The sequence below is a fragment of the Phodopus roborovskii genome, unplaced genomic scaffold (assembly GCF_943737965.1).
Source record: "Phodopus roborovskii unplaced genomic scaffold, PHOROB, whole genome shotgun sequence".
Taxonomy (NCBI): domain Eukaryota; kingdom Metazoa; phylum Chordata; class Mammalia; order Rodentia; family Cricetidae; genus Phodopus; species Phodopus roborovskii.
The window spans coordinates 31755092-31776069 of record NW_026126418.1 but is presented as its reverse complement, the minus strand read 5'-3'; the positions used below and the strand labels follow the sequence as shown (position 1 = coordinate 31776069).

General features: G+C 42.6%; 1 protein-coding gene across 2 annotated transcripts in view; it reads right to left on the bottom strand.

Annotated features, from left to right (window-relative positions):
• Sp3 (Sp3 transcription factor) overlaps positions 1 to 6315 on the bottom strand; it is a 41765-nt gene extending 35450 nt beyond the window's left edge. The window contains exons 1-3 of one of the 2 annotated variants that reach the window (XM_051184471.1): positions 6166 to 6315; positions 5444 to 5583; positions 4829 to 4960 (exon numbers count right to left, since the gene is read on the bottom strand). In XM_051184471.1, the coding sequence (XP_051040428.1) occupies positions 4829 to 4960; positions 5444 to 5583; positions 6166 to 6172 (279 nt within the window). In that variant the 5' untranslated portion in view covers positions 6173 to 6315. The remainder of the gene's footprint in view (positions 1 to 4828; positions 4961 to 5443; positions 5584 to 6165) is intronic. The other variant, XM_051184472.1, reaches the window with a different exon arrangement.
• Between the last annotated feature and the right edge of the window lie 14663 nt (positions 6316 to 20978).

Genomic DNA, 20978 nt, shown 5'->3' with positions numbered 1-20978 from the left:
GCAGAAGAAAATAAAAGGTGAAGAAAATGGGACACACTACAAATCTCCAGGCCCAAACTAAAACAAAATACACTTACAACTAATCTTCAATGTTTATATCAAGGATCAGGCACTGAAGTCACTTCTGGTTAAATTTTGACTTGGAACTGAAATTTTAATGATAAATAATCTATCCTAACATTACAAAACAATGTTTTATTTCAGTTTTATGGGCATTTTAAGAAAACTGAAATTTACTTAGTGTATTTTATATTAAATCTGCATAAAAGTAAAATCGTTCCATTGAGGATCTACCATCAAATTTTTAGCTTGTATGAAATTAACAAATATCCTTGGGTTTTATAGAGGAATATAGTACTTTATACTATCCTAAGCTAGTTATACAAAACTGGTATTTTGTCCATTTGCTTTTAAAAATAAAATGAAAAATGTATGATAATAAAGCTGATACTTAACAACCAGTGAAAAGCTTTCTAGTCAACAAGTTCCTTGAAAATAAGCACAACTACTCAAGTATCAAGTCTACATAAATACTATCTATGTTACCTCTTCAGAGCTAAGTAAACTACCTTATTAACTTCCCAAAGTAGTTAAATGAAGGGGAGGACTCTGCATATCTAACATAAAATGATATTTTAAAACTTTTGTGAATAATCCTAAAGTGAAAAGCATTTTTAAGAAAAAAAAAAAGTATTTAAGGCTAGGTACAGTAGCTTATACCTGTAAACCAAACACTTGGCAGGAGAATCTCATGTTTGAGGCCCACCTATGCTATACATAAAGACTATTGAAAAAGAAAAAAGAAAAGAAAAACTGCATATATATATGCACACACACACATATATGCAAAGTATGCAAAGCATTATGTAATTCCAAGTTATCATTAGTTATTAAAATTATGATATCAGACTTAAAAAACATCCATTAGATACCTAGAACAAAGTAAGATCAATGTATTAGTTTCAAATCACTCAAAAGAAAATTATAGAAAGTATACATATATAGTGAAAGAAATCATCAATAAAACTGACTTTGAGACATTAGTGTCTAAGAAACTATAAACCAATTTATGTAATTCTACAATGAACAAGTTCCAGATAGCTCAAAAACAAAGCCTGAAATCTGAAGCCCTTTCCACCAACATACCAGTGAAAAAGATCAAGTACACTAAAACCAAATGGGAAAGTGTAAATTAGAAAGTCACCTAATACCAAAAGACAGTAACTGGAAATACATAAACAAAAGGAAACAAGGGCAGAGCTTGGATTGATTTAAGTGTCAGATAACCCTCTATGTAACTTTCCAAAAAAAAAAAAAGAAAGAAAGAAAAGAAAAAAAATTAAGCCAGGTCAGGCACTGGTGGCACACACCTTTAATTCCAGTGCTCAGGAGGCAGAGACAGGTGGATCTCTGGAGTTGGAGGCCAGCCTGAACTATGGATCCAGTACCAGGACAGGCTCCAAATTAATACAGAGAAATCCTGTCTCAAAAAACCCAAAACAAAACAAAAAAACCTAAGCCACTATTTTTTCAGTCACTCTAATATTCCTACTAGAAAATGAACAAAGAAATCATCTATTACCAAATTGGCATTGTAAAAAGTGTAAGTTTTCACACATAACAAGGTGAAAAGGACCATAACCTACAGGAGCTCTGGATGGTAGTGGCACTCCCAATGATTTTGCCATAGCAATTTATGATAAGGGCATTCTCCAATGCAATTATGCACAGGAACGACAGGGTGAAGATTAAAGGAAAAGAAAGGACCTATCTTCTTAGACTGTACCAGTGGAAAGGGAAAACGCATTCTCAATGTATTTTGAAAGAACAATTTCTCAGACCCCATAAATGGCTTTATAAAAGCCAGAAGGAAGGATGTAAATGAAAACCAAAACAAGTATGAAACTAAGGTGAAGTAAATAAATCTTAACATTCTTGGGCAGATAATCAAGTAAAATTTCAATTAGGACTCAGACTTCAATGACACTGTAGGGACTTCCCCACCCCTACCCAAATGTGTGGGGGTTGGAGAAACTGAAGGCAAGACTCTGCAAATACTAGGCAATCACTGTCCCTAACTTACACCCTAGCCCTGTAGGTCTTAATGGCAAAATACGCTACTCTTGAAATGAGTTAGAATTCACCCTTTAAATTGTGCCAGAACTTACCTGCAAAACTAATGAACACTAAATTTATAACTTAAACCAGTGACTTTCAGAAAATTTGCTTGTATAGTCTATTTCACTAAAGTACAAGTGAAACAATCAAGTTTGGGCATGTAACTTGGACAAGTTAATATATGCAGAGATCTCATATTTCCTAATTATTAGTAATAAAACACAAAGGAACTTTGCTTTACCATCTTTGGATGTCCATGTTACAGGACATTATAGATAGAACTGCTATTAACTGTCTAATCTTTAGCGTTGCACAAACACTTGGCCAGGAACCTTTTAGAACAAGTTCCAAACTCAAAATGGTATTTAAAACAAGGCTGTATCGAACACTAGTTTTTCAAGGTACTTTTCATTTTGAAATACCAAGCTAAACAACTGGCATTAAGTTGAACATCTGCCCTTGACTTTAGACACAATTAGGTATCTTAGACTAGAACCTAGATCAGAAAATGGACATTAATGGAAAAACTGGCAAAAGTCAAATAAAATGTGCAGCTTCAGTAATACATCAAAACATTTCACAGATCTGAAAAATATTTCACAATAATGGAGTCATTAAGGGTGAAGGATTTAAGTTAACTGATTCAGTATTTCCAGTTTTGTTATAAATCTAAAGAACATTTCACAACTTAACACACTTTCAAGACATTTCCACACATTTCAAGTCATCTCCAACTATCAAAGTACTTAAGATATATATTTATTTACCTCAGTATAGTTTTAAATATTGAAAATATCCCAACGAATTCATTTGAACTAGTTTTCTGAAATGTAATTTGAATCACTTTCAAGCTGGAAATTAACTTTCATTTTCCATTAATGTTTAGACAAAAATAAAAGACAGCTCATGTTTTTCACCTTATTCAACTTCCAACTCAGTTTATTTCAAGTTTGCTCAAAGTGAGAGAAACTGAAAGAACTCTGAGACTTATCAAGTACCAAACATGCACCAAAAAAATCCCAAGTTTGGGGGTTCTCTAGCCAAACTGTATTTTCATGTTATTACTGTTAATAATGAGCTCAGATTGTTCATGCTCATGTGGCAAGAAATGTGTTCTTGGTAATGATCTGATGGTTCAGAGAATTTTAAAGCATGGAAATATCACATACACACATATATGCACACACTCACTCTGCTGGAGTCAGTATACTAATCCTAAATGAGACTAAAATATATGCTTTCATCCCTAACTTTCTTGTCGTCATTCCCCTCCCCCATCTGGAAGGGCAATTCCAAACTTTGGTAGAGTTACAAGAAAATTCTTGCTATATTTAATATTAAAGTTTGTTTTTCAATTTTACTTGTGCAATAGCTTACTAAAGTGACCAATAAACTTATTCTGGCATTTTGGGACTGGGAGAGTATAATTAATCCATCTATATTTAAAAATAATTTTCTGAAAAAACTTTTTTACTTTTCAATCTGCTGAAAAAAAAATAAAACATTAAAAACACTCCCACTGACCACAGACTAAAATTATCTATTTACTAATATAGTGTAACAATTAACTGAATGCCTAGACATTATTTGCTACACAATAGCAAACTTTTCTAACAGTGACAGGTCAAGCTGCCAACACATAAACAGATTCCTATAAACCCACTTCTAAAAAAATAGACCCACTTCTAAAAAACTTAGTCTTGAGAAGTGTTTTAACAACTTAAAATGTGAACACACCTTTTCACACTAGGCAATGACCCACACAAATGTAAAATGCACACTGTCTACAGCACCTTAATTTTATACTGAGTCTTAAGACTTCCAGCTCCTTCTCTCCATGTCATAGACATTCTAAAATTTCCAAAACAATCCCAATACATCCTTATCAGGCTAGTCATAAAATTCAATTGTGCTAACCAAATTCAACTCTTAAGTATGGAGTGCACGTAAACAAAATAACTTTCATCTACGTTTTGTTTCTAAGACCTATATTCTAGCCAATTTCAAAGGCTTTTAAAGTATTACTATCTAACTTCTAAACTTCACAGCCTCCAACTGTTTCACTTAACCTTATTCAGGAAAAACTAGTGCTAAGTTGTAGCAGTCTGGAAAAGCCAATAATTGTGGATGATCAAAGTTTAAAAAAAAAAACTGCAATAAGTGTTCGTTCCTGCGTATAAAACAACAAGCTCTTTCCATGATCTACGGTTACACGATCTACAGCCCAAATTAACCATGATCTGGGAACTTGAGCAAAGGGGCCCAAGATTCAAAAACTCTAGAAATGCGAGCCACTGCTCTGTAGGTGATACTATGTTCGGCCGATAGGCTGTGCCTGCAAATGTAGTGCTGGGAAGCGAACGAGTTCCCAAGCCCTGATACCAATTACTCAAACAACCATTTTGGAGGCCCATGCCCACCCCCCACCTCCTCCATCTCAGACTTCATTTTGTAAAAAAATTTGCGCGCGACGCCTCAGTGACAATCTCCGGAAAGCGCGGGCCGGCCTGGGCTCCCACCGGGGAGGCGAGCGGACAGCAAAGCGCGGCGGGGCCGGGCAGCCGGCGCGTGGCGACCGCGAGGCCTGCGGACCGGCGGGCGGACGGGCGGGCGGGCGGACGGGCGGGCGAGCGGGCTTGCTGGCGCGCCGCAGGCCCGGGATGGCGGGCTCGGGGCCTCGGCGGGGGCGGGCCGCGCGCGCGGGACTTACCGCTCCGGCGGCGGCGGCGGCGGCGGGGGCCCCGGCGGCGGCGGCCGCCTCCTCGTCGTCGTCGCCCGGCGATGGCGGCCCTATCTTGCTGCAGGTAGCGGCCAGCAGAGCGAGCGGTGACGGCTGAGTGTCCTACCCGCGATGGGCGGGTTCAGAGAGGGAGACAGGGAGGGGGTGGCGGTTAGGGCCGGGCCCGCTCACACAGGAAGTGCGGCTCGCTCCGCGCCTCGCCGCGCCGGCCAGCCGGGCCCGCGCTCTCCTGCTCTCCTCCTCCTCCTCCGGGTCGACGGCGCGTCTCCCTGCGCTCGGCCCGCTCGGCGGCCCCCGCGGCGGACGGCTGCGCGCCGGGTCTCCCCTCCGCCCGGATCCCACCCGGGAGGGCGCGCACACACTTGCACACTTAACACACGTACAAAAAAAAAAAAAAAAAAAGGCGGCGGGGCGGGCGGGGGCGCGCGGGCGGGGTCGGAGCGTTGGCGCCTCGGGCGGGCAGCTCCCGGGGCGGGGGAGGGGCGGGCGGGCGCGCGCGGGAGGGAGGGAGGGAGGGAGGGAAGGAGGGCGAGGGGAGGAGAAAGCGGCGCGCGGGAAGCCGGGCCGCGCTCAGCCGCTCCTCACCTGGGCCGCCGCCGCGCCGTTTCCGTGCTGCTGCTGCTGCTGCTGTTGCTGCTGCTGCTGCTGCAGATACTCCCCATGGCCGCCGCCGCTGTCCACGTCCAAGGCAGCCATCTCCTCTTGTTTCACGGGCTTTTCGGGAGCTGCAGGCACAGCGCGGGAGGGGGGTGGGGCGGGGAGGAAGGCGGGTGCGGGGAGGGAGGGGGCCCGCGGGCCGCGGCCACATTAGCGCCAGCCGGCCCCGGCCCCTTCCCCTCCCCCCGGCCGCGGCCGCGGCGGCGCGCTCCCTCCTCCCCTCCCGCTGCCCCCGCCCGCCGCGGCTGTAACCCTCCTCCTCCTCGTTCCCTCCTCCTCCTCCCCGCGCTGCCCCTGCCCCCTCTCCTCTCCTCTCCTCTCCTCCCCTTTCCCTTCGCGGCGCTCGCCGCTCTCGCACCGTCAGTCACTCACACAACGCCCGCCCGCCGCCCGCGCCCGCACACAGGGGGACGCGCTCCCGGCGGACTGGGCCGCCCGCCCCGCGCCCGGCGGGCACTCGGCGCTGCTGGGGCCGGCGGGCTGGACGCTGGCGGGCTGGCGGGGAGGGCGGAGAGGCGAGGGGGAGTGCGGCTTTCTGCCTCCACACACACTCGGGGCCGGGGGCCCGGAGCCGGCAGTGGCGGCCCCGGGCTGGCTGTGGGCGGCAGCGGCGGAGGCAGCGAGGGTTGCTCTCTCTCGGCTTTACGTACCGGTCATAGTGTGTTTAGGACACCTCAGGCGGGGCTCCCCGCCGCCTTACACATGGTGAGAAGCGAAGGCGGCGGCGGCGGGAGAGGATGCGGGAAGCGGCGGCGGACACGGCCGGAGCGGTCCGGGGATTTTTTTTTTCCTATTTTGATTGACTGTGCGGGAAACACAAAAGGTGGAGCCTCCAGCCCAAAAGGGGGGAAGAGGGTGACAGCCCGCCCGGAAGTTCCGCCCCTCTTCCCGGCGCTCATTTGCCGCCACGCTCTCCGTCAGCTGTGCTCATTGGCCCGGGCGCCTGTCCATCGCCCGGCCTGGCGGCAGGCTTCCTGTCTGCCCCCGGGTGGAAGGAGACAGACAATGAGCGGCCGCGGCGCTGTGTTCCCGAGAACGGCCCCAGCTCGCGCGTTTACCCCGCTGTGCCTGCCTCGTTTCTCGGCTGCCGCCGCCAGGCCCGAGGCACAAGCCTCTTCTACTCGCTGGCCCCTGGAGCAGGCCTCTCCGAGCTATCGGGGAGCTGAGCTGGGGAGGAGGTCCGTCCCCGGTGGCTCCGGCTCCACTCGACGTCTCCTCCATCCTGGCAGCCGCCTCAGCTGGATCTCCCCAGGGCTTGGGCTCTCGGCGCTGGCTGCCTTTTGCCAGAGCTGCCAGAAGGCCACCGCCGCTCAGCCCCAAGGCTGCTGGCTGCGGTCGCTGCTGCTACTGAGCACACCGGACCCGCCCCATGAGCCCTGGGGGAGGGAGCTGGTATTGGGGGAGACACCCCCTCCGAGGCTGCTGGAGGAGGACTTTTTCACACGCGTTCAACTCTAGGATCCACAGTCCGCATCCACCGCCTTCCCACTCCCCTCCCCCCCTTAACCCCTAGTTTCCAGCCACCTTTTATGGACCCCAGAGGCAGGCACTTAAAGCAAAAAGATATCTCAAGTCGCTTCAGAAGGGAAAATAGTTTTAATTCTGGCCAGTGATACCAAAACAGGCTTAGCTATATTTTACTTGATGAAGCACAATCATCTATTTTGCTGGACATACATAGTCCCTGCTTCTTAATCCCGAGAAAGCAAGTCAACAACTGTAAACCTTTGTTAAAGTAGTAAATCTCACTGAAGTGCCCAACCCCTTGGGAACATTTAGGGTACACTTTTTCACTTAGTGATTTAGGTTAACACTCCTTCCTTTGACATCCTTAATGACTTGCAGTCATTCAGGAGAAAAATGCTCAGGTTCTCTGTGTCTTCTGCCAACAAGAGACATAGCCACCTATTACCTTCAGATACATTTGCTAAAAGATTAAATTCAAGACAGGAAACACTGTCCACAATACTTTTATTAGAAATCTGTCTCAAGCAAGAATCAACGTTCTATTCATTGTAGTTACTATATTTGTATAATGTTGTGGACTCAAAGCATTTAAACTAATTTTATATGAACTAACTTAAAAGCTTACTCCATTTGCAAAAAAAAAATCCAAAACACAGAACATGCATCTCAGTTCCAGAAGGCTTATAACGTTATTAATGCTCATGGAATAAGAAACCTGTGCTTATTGTGCAGAAGATTATCAAAGACTTGTCCTTTGAATAGGGTTCATTTCTTCTAATAGTATTTCCTGTGCTCCTATATTTCACTAGAAGAATTGCTTTTAAAATTGAGTAGTATAAGTGGTGCACTTTTACACTAATTTCTTTATGAAAATTTGTAAAATAGGATGATTGGAGGGATCAAAAAAGAGATAGATGGAAGAGCAAGCTAGATGTGAAACCCAAATACAGTGGGAGAGTGTGTCACAGAGTTGTTACTTTGTCCCTATCTGGATAGCTCTAAAGAATATTTCAGACATTTTCTTGTATTTTCAGTGCTGACAATGAAAGTATTTTCTATTGTGTCATATATGTACAATCTTTTTAGATCACAAAAGAGATAATCTGAACTAGGTATTTTGAAGCATAGCAAAGGCTTCATTCACACACACAGAGAGAGAGAGAGAGAGGAAACATCACTAACTACTAGGGTGAGATTCAGTAAAACTTCTCCAACCACACTTGAAAGTTACTGTTATAGAATATCTTGTTTGTTTTTCAAGACAGGGTTTCTCTGTGTAGCCCTGACTGTCCTGGAACTCACTCTGTAGTCCAGGCTGGCCTTGGAGATCTAACCTGCCTCAGCCTCCTGAGTGTTGGAATTAAAGGCATGTACCACCACCACCACCCTGTTATAGATTACCTCAAGATGACAGAAAATGAAATTGTCTCTTGAAAGAATACTTTTTTCTTAACTAGTGCAAACGCATTCAAACCATATGCAAAGCATAATGTCTATATTTACATAATACACACATGGAGTAACTAATATAGTATAATTCACGATGGACTAATATGCTTTGGGACAGTCATTAAAATTTTAAAAGTACCATAAATAGCATGAATAAATCTACAAAAAAAATCTATTTTTCCCCACCTTCATGCCTTGGCCCAGTTTCTTGTCATATTTTCTCTTAAGATTTTCACAAGCTATTCCTGGACAAGAAACAAAACCAGATCACCCTATTCCCCAGTAGGCTAGGGCAAAAATTGGTACTAACATAAGCTACAACTCCAAGAAAAGACAAACCACGCTGGAGCTGTAAGGTACTCACTGAACAGCTTGAACATTTAGTTTTACCTTACCTATCTGTAAATGCTGGTGCTGTCTGGATAGCTGTGCATCTTTTACTGGGCTCTGATTATTCTTTCTTCATCAACACCAATGAGTTGGTTCAGAATATGTAGAACTTTGAACTGATTAAAAGAAAAAAAAAAAAAAGGCTACTTACAGAAGGGTAAGTTTTAAAACATATGTGGATGTAGATAATACCGTAACCATCAGTTTTGTCACATTGACATAATCTAGAGTCACCTGAGAGATTCAGTGAGGGTTATCTAGATCAGATCAGCCTGTATCTATGAGGGACTGTCTTCATTAGGGTCATTGATATAGGAAGACATAGCCCACTGTGGATGGCACCATTCCCCAGATCTGAGTCCTGGGCTGCCTAAGAGTAGAGACAATAAGCTGAGTTGTAAACATGAAAGCATTCATTTGTCTGTGGAGTCGATGTGACAGGCTGAAGTTCCTACTTGCTTGACCTCCCCCATAGAAAGGACTATAACAGAATTCTAAATTGAAAGGAACCTCTCCCATAAGTTGCTTTTGGTAGGGGTATTTTATCACAGCAACACAGTGACACTAATACAGAAATTCGCTATAATATTTCTCTAAGTTTTAAATGATTAAAGAAAATGAGGACCAGAAAGATGACTTAGCAAATCAGAAAGGGCTTGTGGCCAAACATGACAAACCCTCTCCCACAACTTGTCCCCTTACTGTGACACATGCTGTAGCACACAAGCCCTCCCACAAACACAATAAATAAATAAAAATGGAAGGAAAATGAGATTTGAATGAATTTCCTAGGTGCTGTGTTTGTAAGTCAAGTTTTACTTAAATTAGGCTGAGTGTATCACCATTCTTCATATGTTGTCTGAAATAGTGTATGATCACTTTTCTCTTAAAAGAAAAAAGGAAAAAACAACTTTTAAATGAGTACCTGTAAAGGGAGTGAAACAAGCCTTGATTGACAAGTATAAGTCAGTGACTCAATATGAGTAAGTGCTCAAGCCTTAGTCACAGCATAATTGAACTAAAATAAGGACCATAAAGACAGGGAGTAGCTGGGAGAGAGTTAATATGGGGTTTCACGTGTGTGGAGTATGGGTACCAGAGGATACCCATGGCCCATGAGTGGAAGGATTTGGATGCAGAACTAAAAGGAAAAGAAAGCCAATACACAGACTTGAGATTTTGCCGTGCTTACAAACCTCTATCCATTTGTTCCAGACACAAACAAGTTTCTTGCCTTTAAGAAAATTCTCCATGTGGGACAGCCTTGGTAGTATATTCTTGTAATCCCAACACTTGGCATGCTGTGGCAGAGAATCTCAAATTGAAGGCTTGCTGAACTGCACAGTGAAACTGTCTCAAAATAAGAAGTAGAGAGAGCTGGCTGGTTACCTCAGTGGCCAAGTGCTTGTCTAGTATGTCAGAGACCCTGTGTTCAGTCCCCAACCCCAGTATATAAACCCTCCATGGGATAGTGCAGTTGCCCCCCTGGTTGTAGTGTTTTTTTCCTTATGCAGGGTCTCAAGAGTGTGCCTTCCTGACACCAGTTTCACCGTTCAACACTAAACACTTCCTCCTGAGAACGCTGTCCTCCCTAAACCTCATCTGCTTTCTGGTTTCCCTCAAATGAGTATTTCTCTATTTTAGCCACAATGTCCAATATAAAACACACACACACACACACACACACACACACACACACACACAATCTAGGGCAGTGAAAATGCTTTCTATTTGTTCGTTACATCAGCCACCAGCCACACATAACCATTAGTAGTTGAAATATGACCAGTGTGGCCAGGTGATTGAGTTATTTTGTTTTAATGAATGTAAATTTAAATGGCTCCCTGTGGCCAAGGGCTAACATATTGGACAGTACTGCTTTGAGTCTGTGCCTTCTTCCAACACAAACCCCTACATCTGCATACCATTCTAGACTCCATTCCTGGGTCCTTGGGCTTTCCTCCGGAAGATCAGCATTCCTGCAACCCTAGCCGTCGTCATCTCTCAACTCAGGCCTACTTCTCTAATTGTCTGCTGTCACCTGGGTTCCTGTTCCATATCCTTAGGCTCCATAAATTCCTCTTCAATGTGTCACTTAGCCTCAAACTGCAAACGTTCAAAATTCAACTCCAAACACATCTACAACAATGATCCCGTCATTTTTTCAGAGTTCCAGGAAGGAGTCAGGTTTGACACATGGCTCCCCAGCTTTCCCAGTAGCAGAAGCCATGTGATACTGGCAAATGTTCCTGCTTAATCTTTCTTAATTACTTGTTTGTTAAAACCACAAAATTTATTGACCCGTATTCTGCAAAATACTGCAAGGATCTTACCCTCAGGAAATGTGATCCATATAAGACAAAAATTGTAAAATACACTGTGGTAGATGGCTTGCCTAACATTCACAGGGTCCTGCGTTCAGTTTTCTGCAACACAAAAAATAAAACACATTACTCTAAAACCACTGAGCATAGTTAGTCAACAACTTCTGGATGGCATCAAAGCATGCTTTGCCCTGGCCAGGTCAGCACACTTTTATTATGTCTGCCACGCTATTAGTTTTCTTTTCCTAATTCCAGGGCCTTTGTGGATCCTAGGACATCCCTCACAATCCCCCACTGTTCCACACCTAACACTCTTACCCCTTGCCACCAGGATTCCCCCTCCCTGGTCCCTGTGTTCCTGGCCCCTTGGACAAGATGTTAAACTCAGTGCAAGCGTTGTTATAAAGCCATCACTAACCTTCCAGCCCTCTTGTATTGTACACCTCCATAGCTCTTGTAACTCATAATTTAGTACGGCCTAACCATAAGCATTGTGCTCACAAGAAGCTCTTACCTTCTGTGTTTTTGTTTTGTTTTGTTTTCAAGATAGAGTTTCTCTATGTAGTCATGGTTGTCCTGGAACTTGCTCCATAGACCAGGCTGTCCTCAAACTCAGAAATCTACCTGCCTCTGCCTCCCAAATGCTGGGGTTAAAGGCATGTGCCAACATTATTGAACAAGGCATTAATTTCAATGAGCTATACATTTTTATTTCATTTTAGTATTAATGGCTCAAATTGCTTATTTTAATGAAAAAAAAACTATTTAGTGATATGACCTATTGATTGGAAAGAAGCTAAAAAAAAAAAAAAAAAAAAAAACAAACAGTATTCACCAGTTGAACAAAGAATCCTAAATTGTAAAAAATTTTAAAATAAATAAATAAATAAATAAATGAGTGATGGCCTTATCAGTAATCCAACCCAAGCCCTCAGAGGCTGAGGAAGGCAGCCTGAAAGTTCCAGGCCAGCCTGGGCCATATGTGTCACTGACTCATGATAGATTCTCCGAGATGTGGAGTCATTACTTTCCGATGTGTACCTTTAGCAAGCTAGCAGGCTCCACTATATAATTTCATACGCTTGGTCACAAAGATGGCCCTTGTTAAACAAGTGGGTCACAAAGCTAGAAGATATGAACAAGGGGGAGAGAGGGGACCGGCTAGAGTGAGAAGACAAAGGAGTGTGTGGGCTGAAAGTAATTAGAATAAACTAGATGCATCTATAAAATTGTCAAAGAACAAATGTAAGTGATAAAAGTTTTAGGATTCAGAAAAGGTTACTTTTCCATCTTGGAGTATGGAAATCTAACATTATACAAAAAGTATTTATAAAAACCAAACAGAGAAATAACTTACAAAGCAACATTTATATTATTATATATCATCTAACATGTAAAATGTATAATACGTACAAAATTAATACATAACAATTAAGTTGCTCTGTCATCTAATTTTAAGGAATTTCTAAACTGTTAGACAACCCCTAACAAAAGAATTCTGTCATCATGATTATAAGTGTCCTTAATTATGTATTTCATGAGTTTTTTTTTTTTTCTCAATCCAATTCTATTAAAAGTATTTTTATTTAATTTCCCTGGTCACTATTTTTGCCTTAAAGGTTTGAATTGTCTTATTTCTGCTGGCATGCTTTTCCTTCTCCATTCTACTTTGACTATTGTGACTTCACACTCCTGTGAGATAATCTTTCTACTTCATATTTCCTCTGCCTCAAACTGAATAAGCCACTTATCTACTTATGTTCCTAGTCTACTCAAGTCATTTCATCCCCTCTTTGTATTGACTGACCCTCCCTCTAGTTTCGTGTAACAAGCTTACTGCATGTTCCTTCTTCCAAACCATTGACATAATGAATAAAATTGGTCCTAATATTGATCGCTGGAGCTTCAGGGCCCATCTATTCCAACCCGTTCCACACTTTGATATCAAAATCAATGTTTAATCGACTTAAGTAGTTCATCCCTATGCCATACTTAGTTAATGTCTACATTCGTTGTTTGTATAGTATCATTTCATGGTACTTCATCCCAAAGTCTAAGGAACTGGTTTTTGGCTTCCTCTGCTGTTATTTATATTAGACTCTGGAATTATTTCATGACAGTGAGGCAGAAAGATTAACTCATTCTGACATTCTTTAAATTAAATCATAACTGTCCATTTCCTACAAAATCCACCAATTCTTTCTCTATAAACATTAATCTTAGTAATTGTAAATCTTGTACTTGGGGATATTTAGATAATGAACAATACTTTAATGAGAGTTTTGCTTATTGTAACTGTCAAAGGCATACAATAAAACATTTCAAGACCCTTTTGTCTTTATGGAAGAATTTGAGCATCTATTAAGAATCAGGAAGAAAATATTTGAATTACAATAGTGAAAACTCAAGAGTTATAATCCATAGAACTATACCGTTTCAAAAAATGTTTTATTATATGTAAATTATACTCTGATTTTTAAATTTTATATGTATGAGTGTTTTGTCTGCATGTATGCCTGGTGCTTCTGGAAGCAAAAAGACGCAATGACTCATTTGGAACTAGAGCTACAGAGGGTTGTGAGTTGCCTCATGGATCCTTGGGATCAAACCAGGGTCTTCTGGAAAAGTAACCAGTGCTCTCAACCACTGCCATCTCTCCAGCCCCCTACTTTTTTGTTGTTGTTTTGGGTGCTTTTGTTTTTTCAGGACAGGGTTTCTCTGTTTAATAGCCCTGGCTGTCCTGAAACTCACTTTGTAGACCAGGCTGGCCTTGAACTCAGAGATCCTCCTGCCTCTGCCTCCTGAGTGCTGAGATTGAAGGCCTGCATTGTCACTGCTTGCCCAGCCCCTGTTTTGAAGGGCTGGAGATGCTGCTCAGTACAGAACATCTGCCTGTCGTATGTAAGGCTCTGGGCACAATGCCTACCACTAAAAAAGATGTAAACTGGGATAAACTACGTAAGTCAACTAAACATGGATTTTGACATCAAAGTGTGAAGCAGTTTGGAATGGAGGAACCATAAAGTTCCAGTCATCACGTAAGTTAAAAAGTTTAGTTGAGTAGTGGAAAGAAGATCCTATGAGACCATCACAAGGGGCCTGGAGATGTAACCAATACACACATAGTAGCAGAGTATAACATTGGCTATTCATGTGGAAACTTTTAAAATTACATTTACTTTTTTATTTATTATAGCACATGCCCATGTGGAACCAGGAACAACTTGCAATGGTCAGTGCTTTCCTTCCACAATATGAGTCCCACAGATTAAACTCAGATTTGGCGAGAAGCACTTTTAACCATTCACTGGCCCTGTGGAGACTTTAATAAGATAAACACATATGAACACAAGCTCAGAAATGAGTAGTTTGAAAGTAAGTTTTAAAAAAATACATAAGGCAATGAATGGAAAGAAGCAAAATCTACTTAAAGCTTGTTTAATATATACTAAAAGCAAATGCATTAGAAGGTTGAATGAATAAAGAGTTCCCTGTAAACTAGATACCTGCATCTCCTAGACTATAACAGCAAGATAGTAGAAGAGACAAGTGTGTGCATCTGCTTTGTCCTCCTGAAAGCAGAAAACCTTGTACATAGTAGGACCTCAGTAAATGTATTGGACAGATTGATATTTAGCTTCTGCAGCCCAGTTGTTACTGATTTGTTTAGGTTTTGTTTTGATTTGATTTGACCTTTCTTTCTTTCCTCCTTCTTTCCTTCTTTCTATTAAGATTGTTTATTTTGTTTTTTAAGCACCTGGTGCCCATGGACATCAGAAGGAGGGTACTGGGGATCCTGTGAAACTGAAGTTACTTATGGTTTCAAACAACCATGTGGGTGCTGGGAATCAAACCTGGGTCGTTTGCAACAGATGCTCTGAACTTCTGTGCCATCTCTCCAGACCTCTAGAATTAATTAATTAATTTGTTTGTTTGTTTAGTTTGTTTGTGGATTTTTTTTTTTTCCAGACTAGGTTTTTCTGTGTAGCCCTGGCTGTCCTGGAACTTGACTGTAGACCAGGCTGGCCTCAAACTCAGAGATGCAAATGCTTCTGCCTCCCAAGTGCTGGCATTATAGACGTGCACCACCAGGCCAGGCTAGAATTTTATTTAATTATTTATATAGGTGCATGTGAGCACAGGTGTCTTTGGAGGCTAGAAGGGGGCATCAGATCCCCTGGAGCTGGCGTTACAGGTAGCTGCGAGCTGCCTGATGTGGGTACTGAGAACTGAACTCAGGTCCTCTGCAAGAGCAGTAGATACTCAACCACTGAGCCATCTCTCCAGCCCTAGTAAGACATTTTTAAGATGTCCCTAAATATGAGTCATCTGATATTTTCATCATGTCCAGACTGTGTCATCGGTTTTGGGTCCTGACTTATTTTTATACTCAGAAAATGTCAGTGCTTATTTTCATGGTTACATTAACCATTATGGACTTTAAGTCCACAGAACATCATTTAAGCAAAAGAGACCAAATTAAATCAGTTGAGCAAGATCATATAATTAGAGTGAGTTTTCTGATTCGAGATACAGTTCTCACATTACTGTCTCAAAAAGGGCAACATCAAAATTGCTTCATGTTTAAAAAAAATTATTTAAACTTAGAAAATGACAGTGCCCATTGCCCAAGCTCTTCTTGAAGTGGTGAGACATTAGTCTTCTTTCTATGCATATGCATTTTCTTTTGTAAGAACTGGATTATAAACATATGCTAATTTTAATTAGCTGTTAAATTTGAATATATCATTTATACCCTCCTATATAACTGGCATCATTTTTAATGCTTGTATAAATTTCATAGCATAGATATGTTATTTAATACTTATAGCTAAACATTTGTCCAGATCTGTGCAAACTTCCAAAGGTCTAATATTAAATACCTTTAACTATACCACTAAGTTTCTTTCATTCTTTTTTCTGCTTACTGTTTTGTTCTGGCTTTTTGAAATTAGGTCTTACTGTATATGCCAGGCTCACCTTGAACTCACTGTGTAGCTCTTGACACCTATACTCACAACCCTCCTGCTTCAGCCTCCTTACCGCACCTGGCTACCTACTCTATTTTTACTTTTATTTCTGGCCAATTTGGTATCAGCACAAAAATCAATGTACCCCGGCCCTCCTGTTTTGTTGACTTTCTTTGACTACTGAGTGAAAGAGGGCATGTTTATAAGGTTGGGACCTTTTGTGTGGTACCCTTTATTTAATTGTATTTGTTTTTATTTTATGTGTGTGTTTTGCTGTATGTATGTGTGGTCACCACTTGTGTGCCTGGAACCCACAGATGTTAGGAGAGGGCATCAGATCTCCTGGACCCCAGAGACATTGGAAGAGGGCATCAGATCTCCTGGAATCCACAGACATTAGGAGAGGGCATCGGATCTCCTGGAATCCACAGACATTGGAAGAGGGCATCAGATCTCCTGGAACCCACAGACATTGGAAGAGGGCATCAGATCTCCTGGAATTGGAATTACAGACAGTTGTTAGCTACCTCATAGCTTGGGGTATTAACTGTGTAGCCGTCTCTCCAGTCCTCATCATTTTCTTCTTGAAGTGAAATTTTGTCTCAGTGATGTCTTCATATTTGGAGGTGTGGCACTAGCGTCATTTGTTTTTGGTCTGTGGAAGAGTTTTTGGGGGGTTGGTTGTTTGGATTTAGGGTTACTCTGGTTATTAAAAGATTTACTTTACATTTTTTATTTGTTTGGTTGGGGGACACACAGACTCAAAGGACAGTTTGTGGGATTTGGTTCTCTCCTACCATGTGAGTCTAGGTATCAAACTCAGGTCATTGTATTCAGAGACAAGCACCTTTACCTCCTGAGCCATCCCAACAGTGCCTTGATCAAACTTTGGGGCTGGGGAGATTGCTCAGTGGGTTAAGTGCGTACTGTGTAAGTACTAAGGTCTGAGTTCAGATGCCCAGCACCCCCATAAAAGCTAGTGTGGTAGTGTGCATGTAATCCTAGCCCTGCAGAAACAACTGAATTCCAGGACTTGCTGGCCAGGCAGCCTAGCCAAAACAGGTTCAGTGAGGGGTCCTGTCTCAAAAAAATGAGGTGGAGAGTGATTGAGCAAGACACCCATATCGAGGTTTAATAAGGATCAGGATAAACAATTAGGCCAAACAGATGTTTATTCAGGGAGAAATAACTCACAACATAGACAGGTGAACACCAACAGGTTCCTGCTTCCAAGAATTCCTCCAGAAGTCCTCTCCCACGCTGTTTGCAAGAGAGCACTCTCCGTGGCCTCCTCCCACTTAGTTCCCCAGGTCACTTCCGCCCCTGGCTCCACCTCCCAATGGGTGTGGTCAGTGCCACGGAAGGAAACAAAGTGAATATCCCACTACACACACAGCCTCTGACCTTCTCATGCAAGGGTACACAAACATACACCTCCAACACACACAACTTAAAAAGAAATATACATCGGCCAAAACTGTATACATTGATGATACACAACATGATGTTGAAATAAGTACATATCATGAAATGATGAATTGAGAAAATTAACATATGCATTACTTTCCATACTTATCTTTTCCCTTTTTTAATTAATTAAGGACACTTAAAGTATTAGAACTTAGGGCTGGCAAGATGGCTCAGTGGGTTTGTCGATTAGCCTAAGTACCCACAGGGTGGGGGAAGTGAACTGACTGTTTCTCCACACACGGGACCCACATGGTGGAAGGAGTGAACTAACACCCCCCCCAACACACACACACACACACACACACACACACACGGTGTTTTAACGTAATAAAAATGTTTAAATGTACTGTCTTAGCAATTTTCAAGTATACAGTCCACTGTTAGTAATTACAGTCATCATGCTGCACAGTGAATCTGGACTTCGCCCATCTAATCAAAATTCTGATCCTTTGGCCAGCATCTCCCCGCTTCTTCCTGCCTCAGCCCCTTGTAACCACCGTTCCACCCTTTCTATATGACCAACTTCCTTAATTACATATATGTGAGATCACATAGTAGTTATCTTTCTATGCCTGGCTTGTTTCACTTAGCATAAGGTCCTAGAAGAGGGTCTAATTCTAAAGTTACAAATTAGAAACAACTCAACACTCTTCCAGAAACCCCAGGTCGCACCACTGATTACAGAAGGCTCCAGTCCAGATCTGGCTCAATGATACTGTATCACAGAAGCATTCTCCTGGTTTTAGAGTTCCCTTGCCGGCACCTTACTTTGCCATCCAGTTTCAATATTAATGCAGCATGGAAGGGGAGAAGGAGGGATGCTCCAGCCCAAGCTGAAACTGGGCTCTGGGCCAGGACCCAGAATGCGTCTGGGCATGTCTGAAGGGCTTGCCAGGAGTCTCTCTGCAGGAGGGATTGAGGAAGCTCACAGAAAATAACATCCTAAGGCAGTGGGTGTGGGGATACATCACAGTTTTCAGAGTCACCAGGGAAACTTTGAAAAACAACAGCTTCCTGCGCAAGTATATCCCTTATATCCCTCCTTCCGGAAAACTCTCTCTTGTTCTCTCTCATTAACTGTCCCACCCCATAGGTGCACAGTAGCAATAGTATCACATTAGCATCAGACTTGGCCCTTAGACATGTATGCACCAGGCTTCGGAGGTGGGATAAAAAGAGGAGGAGGAGGGGGAGGGGGAGGAGGAGGAGGGGGAGGGGGAGGAGGAGGAGGAGAAAAAACAGGCTTCTACCTCCAAAAGCTCTCCGGGCTCTAATGGAGCAAGCCTGCTGAGTGCACGTCTTTTAGTTCTGCAGAAACTGCCTCTATCAGGACTTCTTAATAATGACCACAGACCTTGGGCAGTTCAAGACCAGGCACAGGAATCCTTGAACCCCCCCCCCAAAAAAAAAAAAAAAAAAAAAAAAAAACGGCGGCACACTGCTTACTGAGGGTGTGTGTTTCCTTCTCTGTGAATTTCATCGTGTTATAAAGAGGGTGTGACCCTCCAGCTGCCCTGGCAACTGCCAAAAACAATTAGTGAATGGATTTTTGTAAGATCATGAAAATGTTTCTGTGACAAGTATTAGCCAAGCAATGCTGCTGTTTCCCTTAATATGATTGTTGTTTTTTGTTTTTTGGGATTTTGTTTTGTTTTGTTTTTACGTTGACCTGGCAAGACATTGTTCACATGAAAAATATGAAATAACCCCTGTGCTTCAAGATTGGTTGAAATGCTTCTACCTGGCCCAAACCCACTGCTTCCTCTCCAAAGTCTCTGTACTCCTCTTAACACCTCCTAACATTAGATACATGTACACCATATCTCTCTTAATTATTGCCTCTGAGAGTAGGAAATGTACCATATCTCTCTTAATTATTGCCTCTGAGAGTAGGAAGTGTGTCTTGTCCACCTTCTTTCTACCTCACAGTTTCCAGAGTGACACATTTACCTCATGATCAGATGAAGGAGCAAAGCATTATAAATCTATGAGAGTTGCCAGGCCTTTATATTCTTTCTGTGAAAAGAACTAACCCTGTTCCTATGCCTGTTATGTTCTTATAATGGATAGTGTCTTACTCCATTAATTTACCTATCTAGTTACCACTCACTGCCTGTATTTTCTGTTTACTTGGGTGTGAACTTCTCTGAGGTCCAGACTATATATAAATCTTCATGCCTTTTGTGAGGGATACATGGAATCAATCATGTTGTATCCTGGTAAATATGTGTCTCACAGCATGGACACACCTCTGGGGCATGTTTTATAAAAGACAGACTTACATGGAACAGAGGCTGGGAAAGACTAAAATACAGCTATTAAGATAGGACTTAAGCAAAAGAGTCAAGTCATCAGATGATGGAGTTCTATTCAGAAAGGGAGACAAGCCAAAGGGAGAGATGCCTGAACCTGTCTGTAGGAGAAAGCAAACATGAAGGCAGCCCAGCCTGAGAGGTGGGTGTGGCTTGGCAGCAGTATTAGGGCTTTGGGATTAGCTCCATTGCAGGCTAGGCAAGAGAAGCCAGATAGCTTGAGGTTCATCATTGTTGTTTTGTTTTAACCCTATCACCCTATGTGGTCTATTCCAGATTTGTGTCAGAAATTTCTGACTGTGGTCATTATCTGTAAGAGAAAAAAAAAAAAATCACATTAGTGAGATTGATTTTAGTAGACTGTTTTCAAATCCAACAGGAGCAGATAAAGGTGTGTGCATTCCTGGTTTCCAGAGGCATTCAAAGAGACCTGGCAACTTTCACCTTTTCTTTTTAGTTTAATTCTATGTTGACTCGTTTATTCAGCCCCCACGTATTAATGCACAGTCAGCTCTATACAGTGTCTCCAGTGCTTATGTGAGCTGTTGAGCATTTCAGCTTAGTGACTGAAGAGTGTTACAGAATGACCTTGCTGGAGATGTTAATTAACTGACCATGGATAGAGTCCCCCAGTGTCAGATCAACTATTCCATGGTCAAAGTTCAAACTAGGGAGAGCAAAGGTACAAATGTTGAAGTCAGGCTCTTTGTTAGCTACCCATAGAGTAGTGGGGGGGGGGGGATGTTCTTCTGTATGTGTTTCTCTTACTGGTTGATGAATAAAACAGTTTGGCCAATAGAGGTAGGAAGGTAGGTGAGAATACTGGAGAGAGAGGCAGAGGGTGTTGGGAGAGACACCGTGTAACAGGAGTAACAGGCCCAAGAATTCTCCAGTAAGACAGTAGTTATGAGCTAATAATTAAGAGAGAGCTAGCCAATAAGAAGCCCTAGCCATCACCTAACAGTTTTATAAGTTTAATATGTCTCTGTGTACTCATTGGGGGCTGAAGCGGCAGGACCAGGTTGACACAGAAACTCCAGCAACAGAGTAGATTCTATATAAACCCACCTTGGGGCCCCAG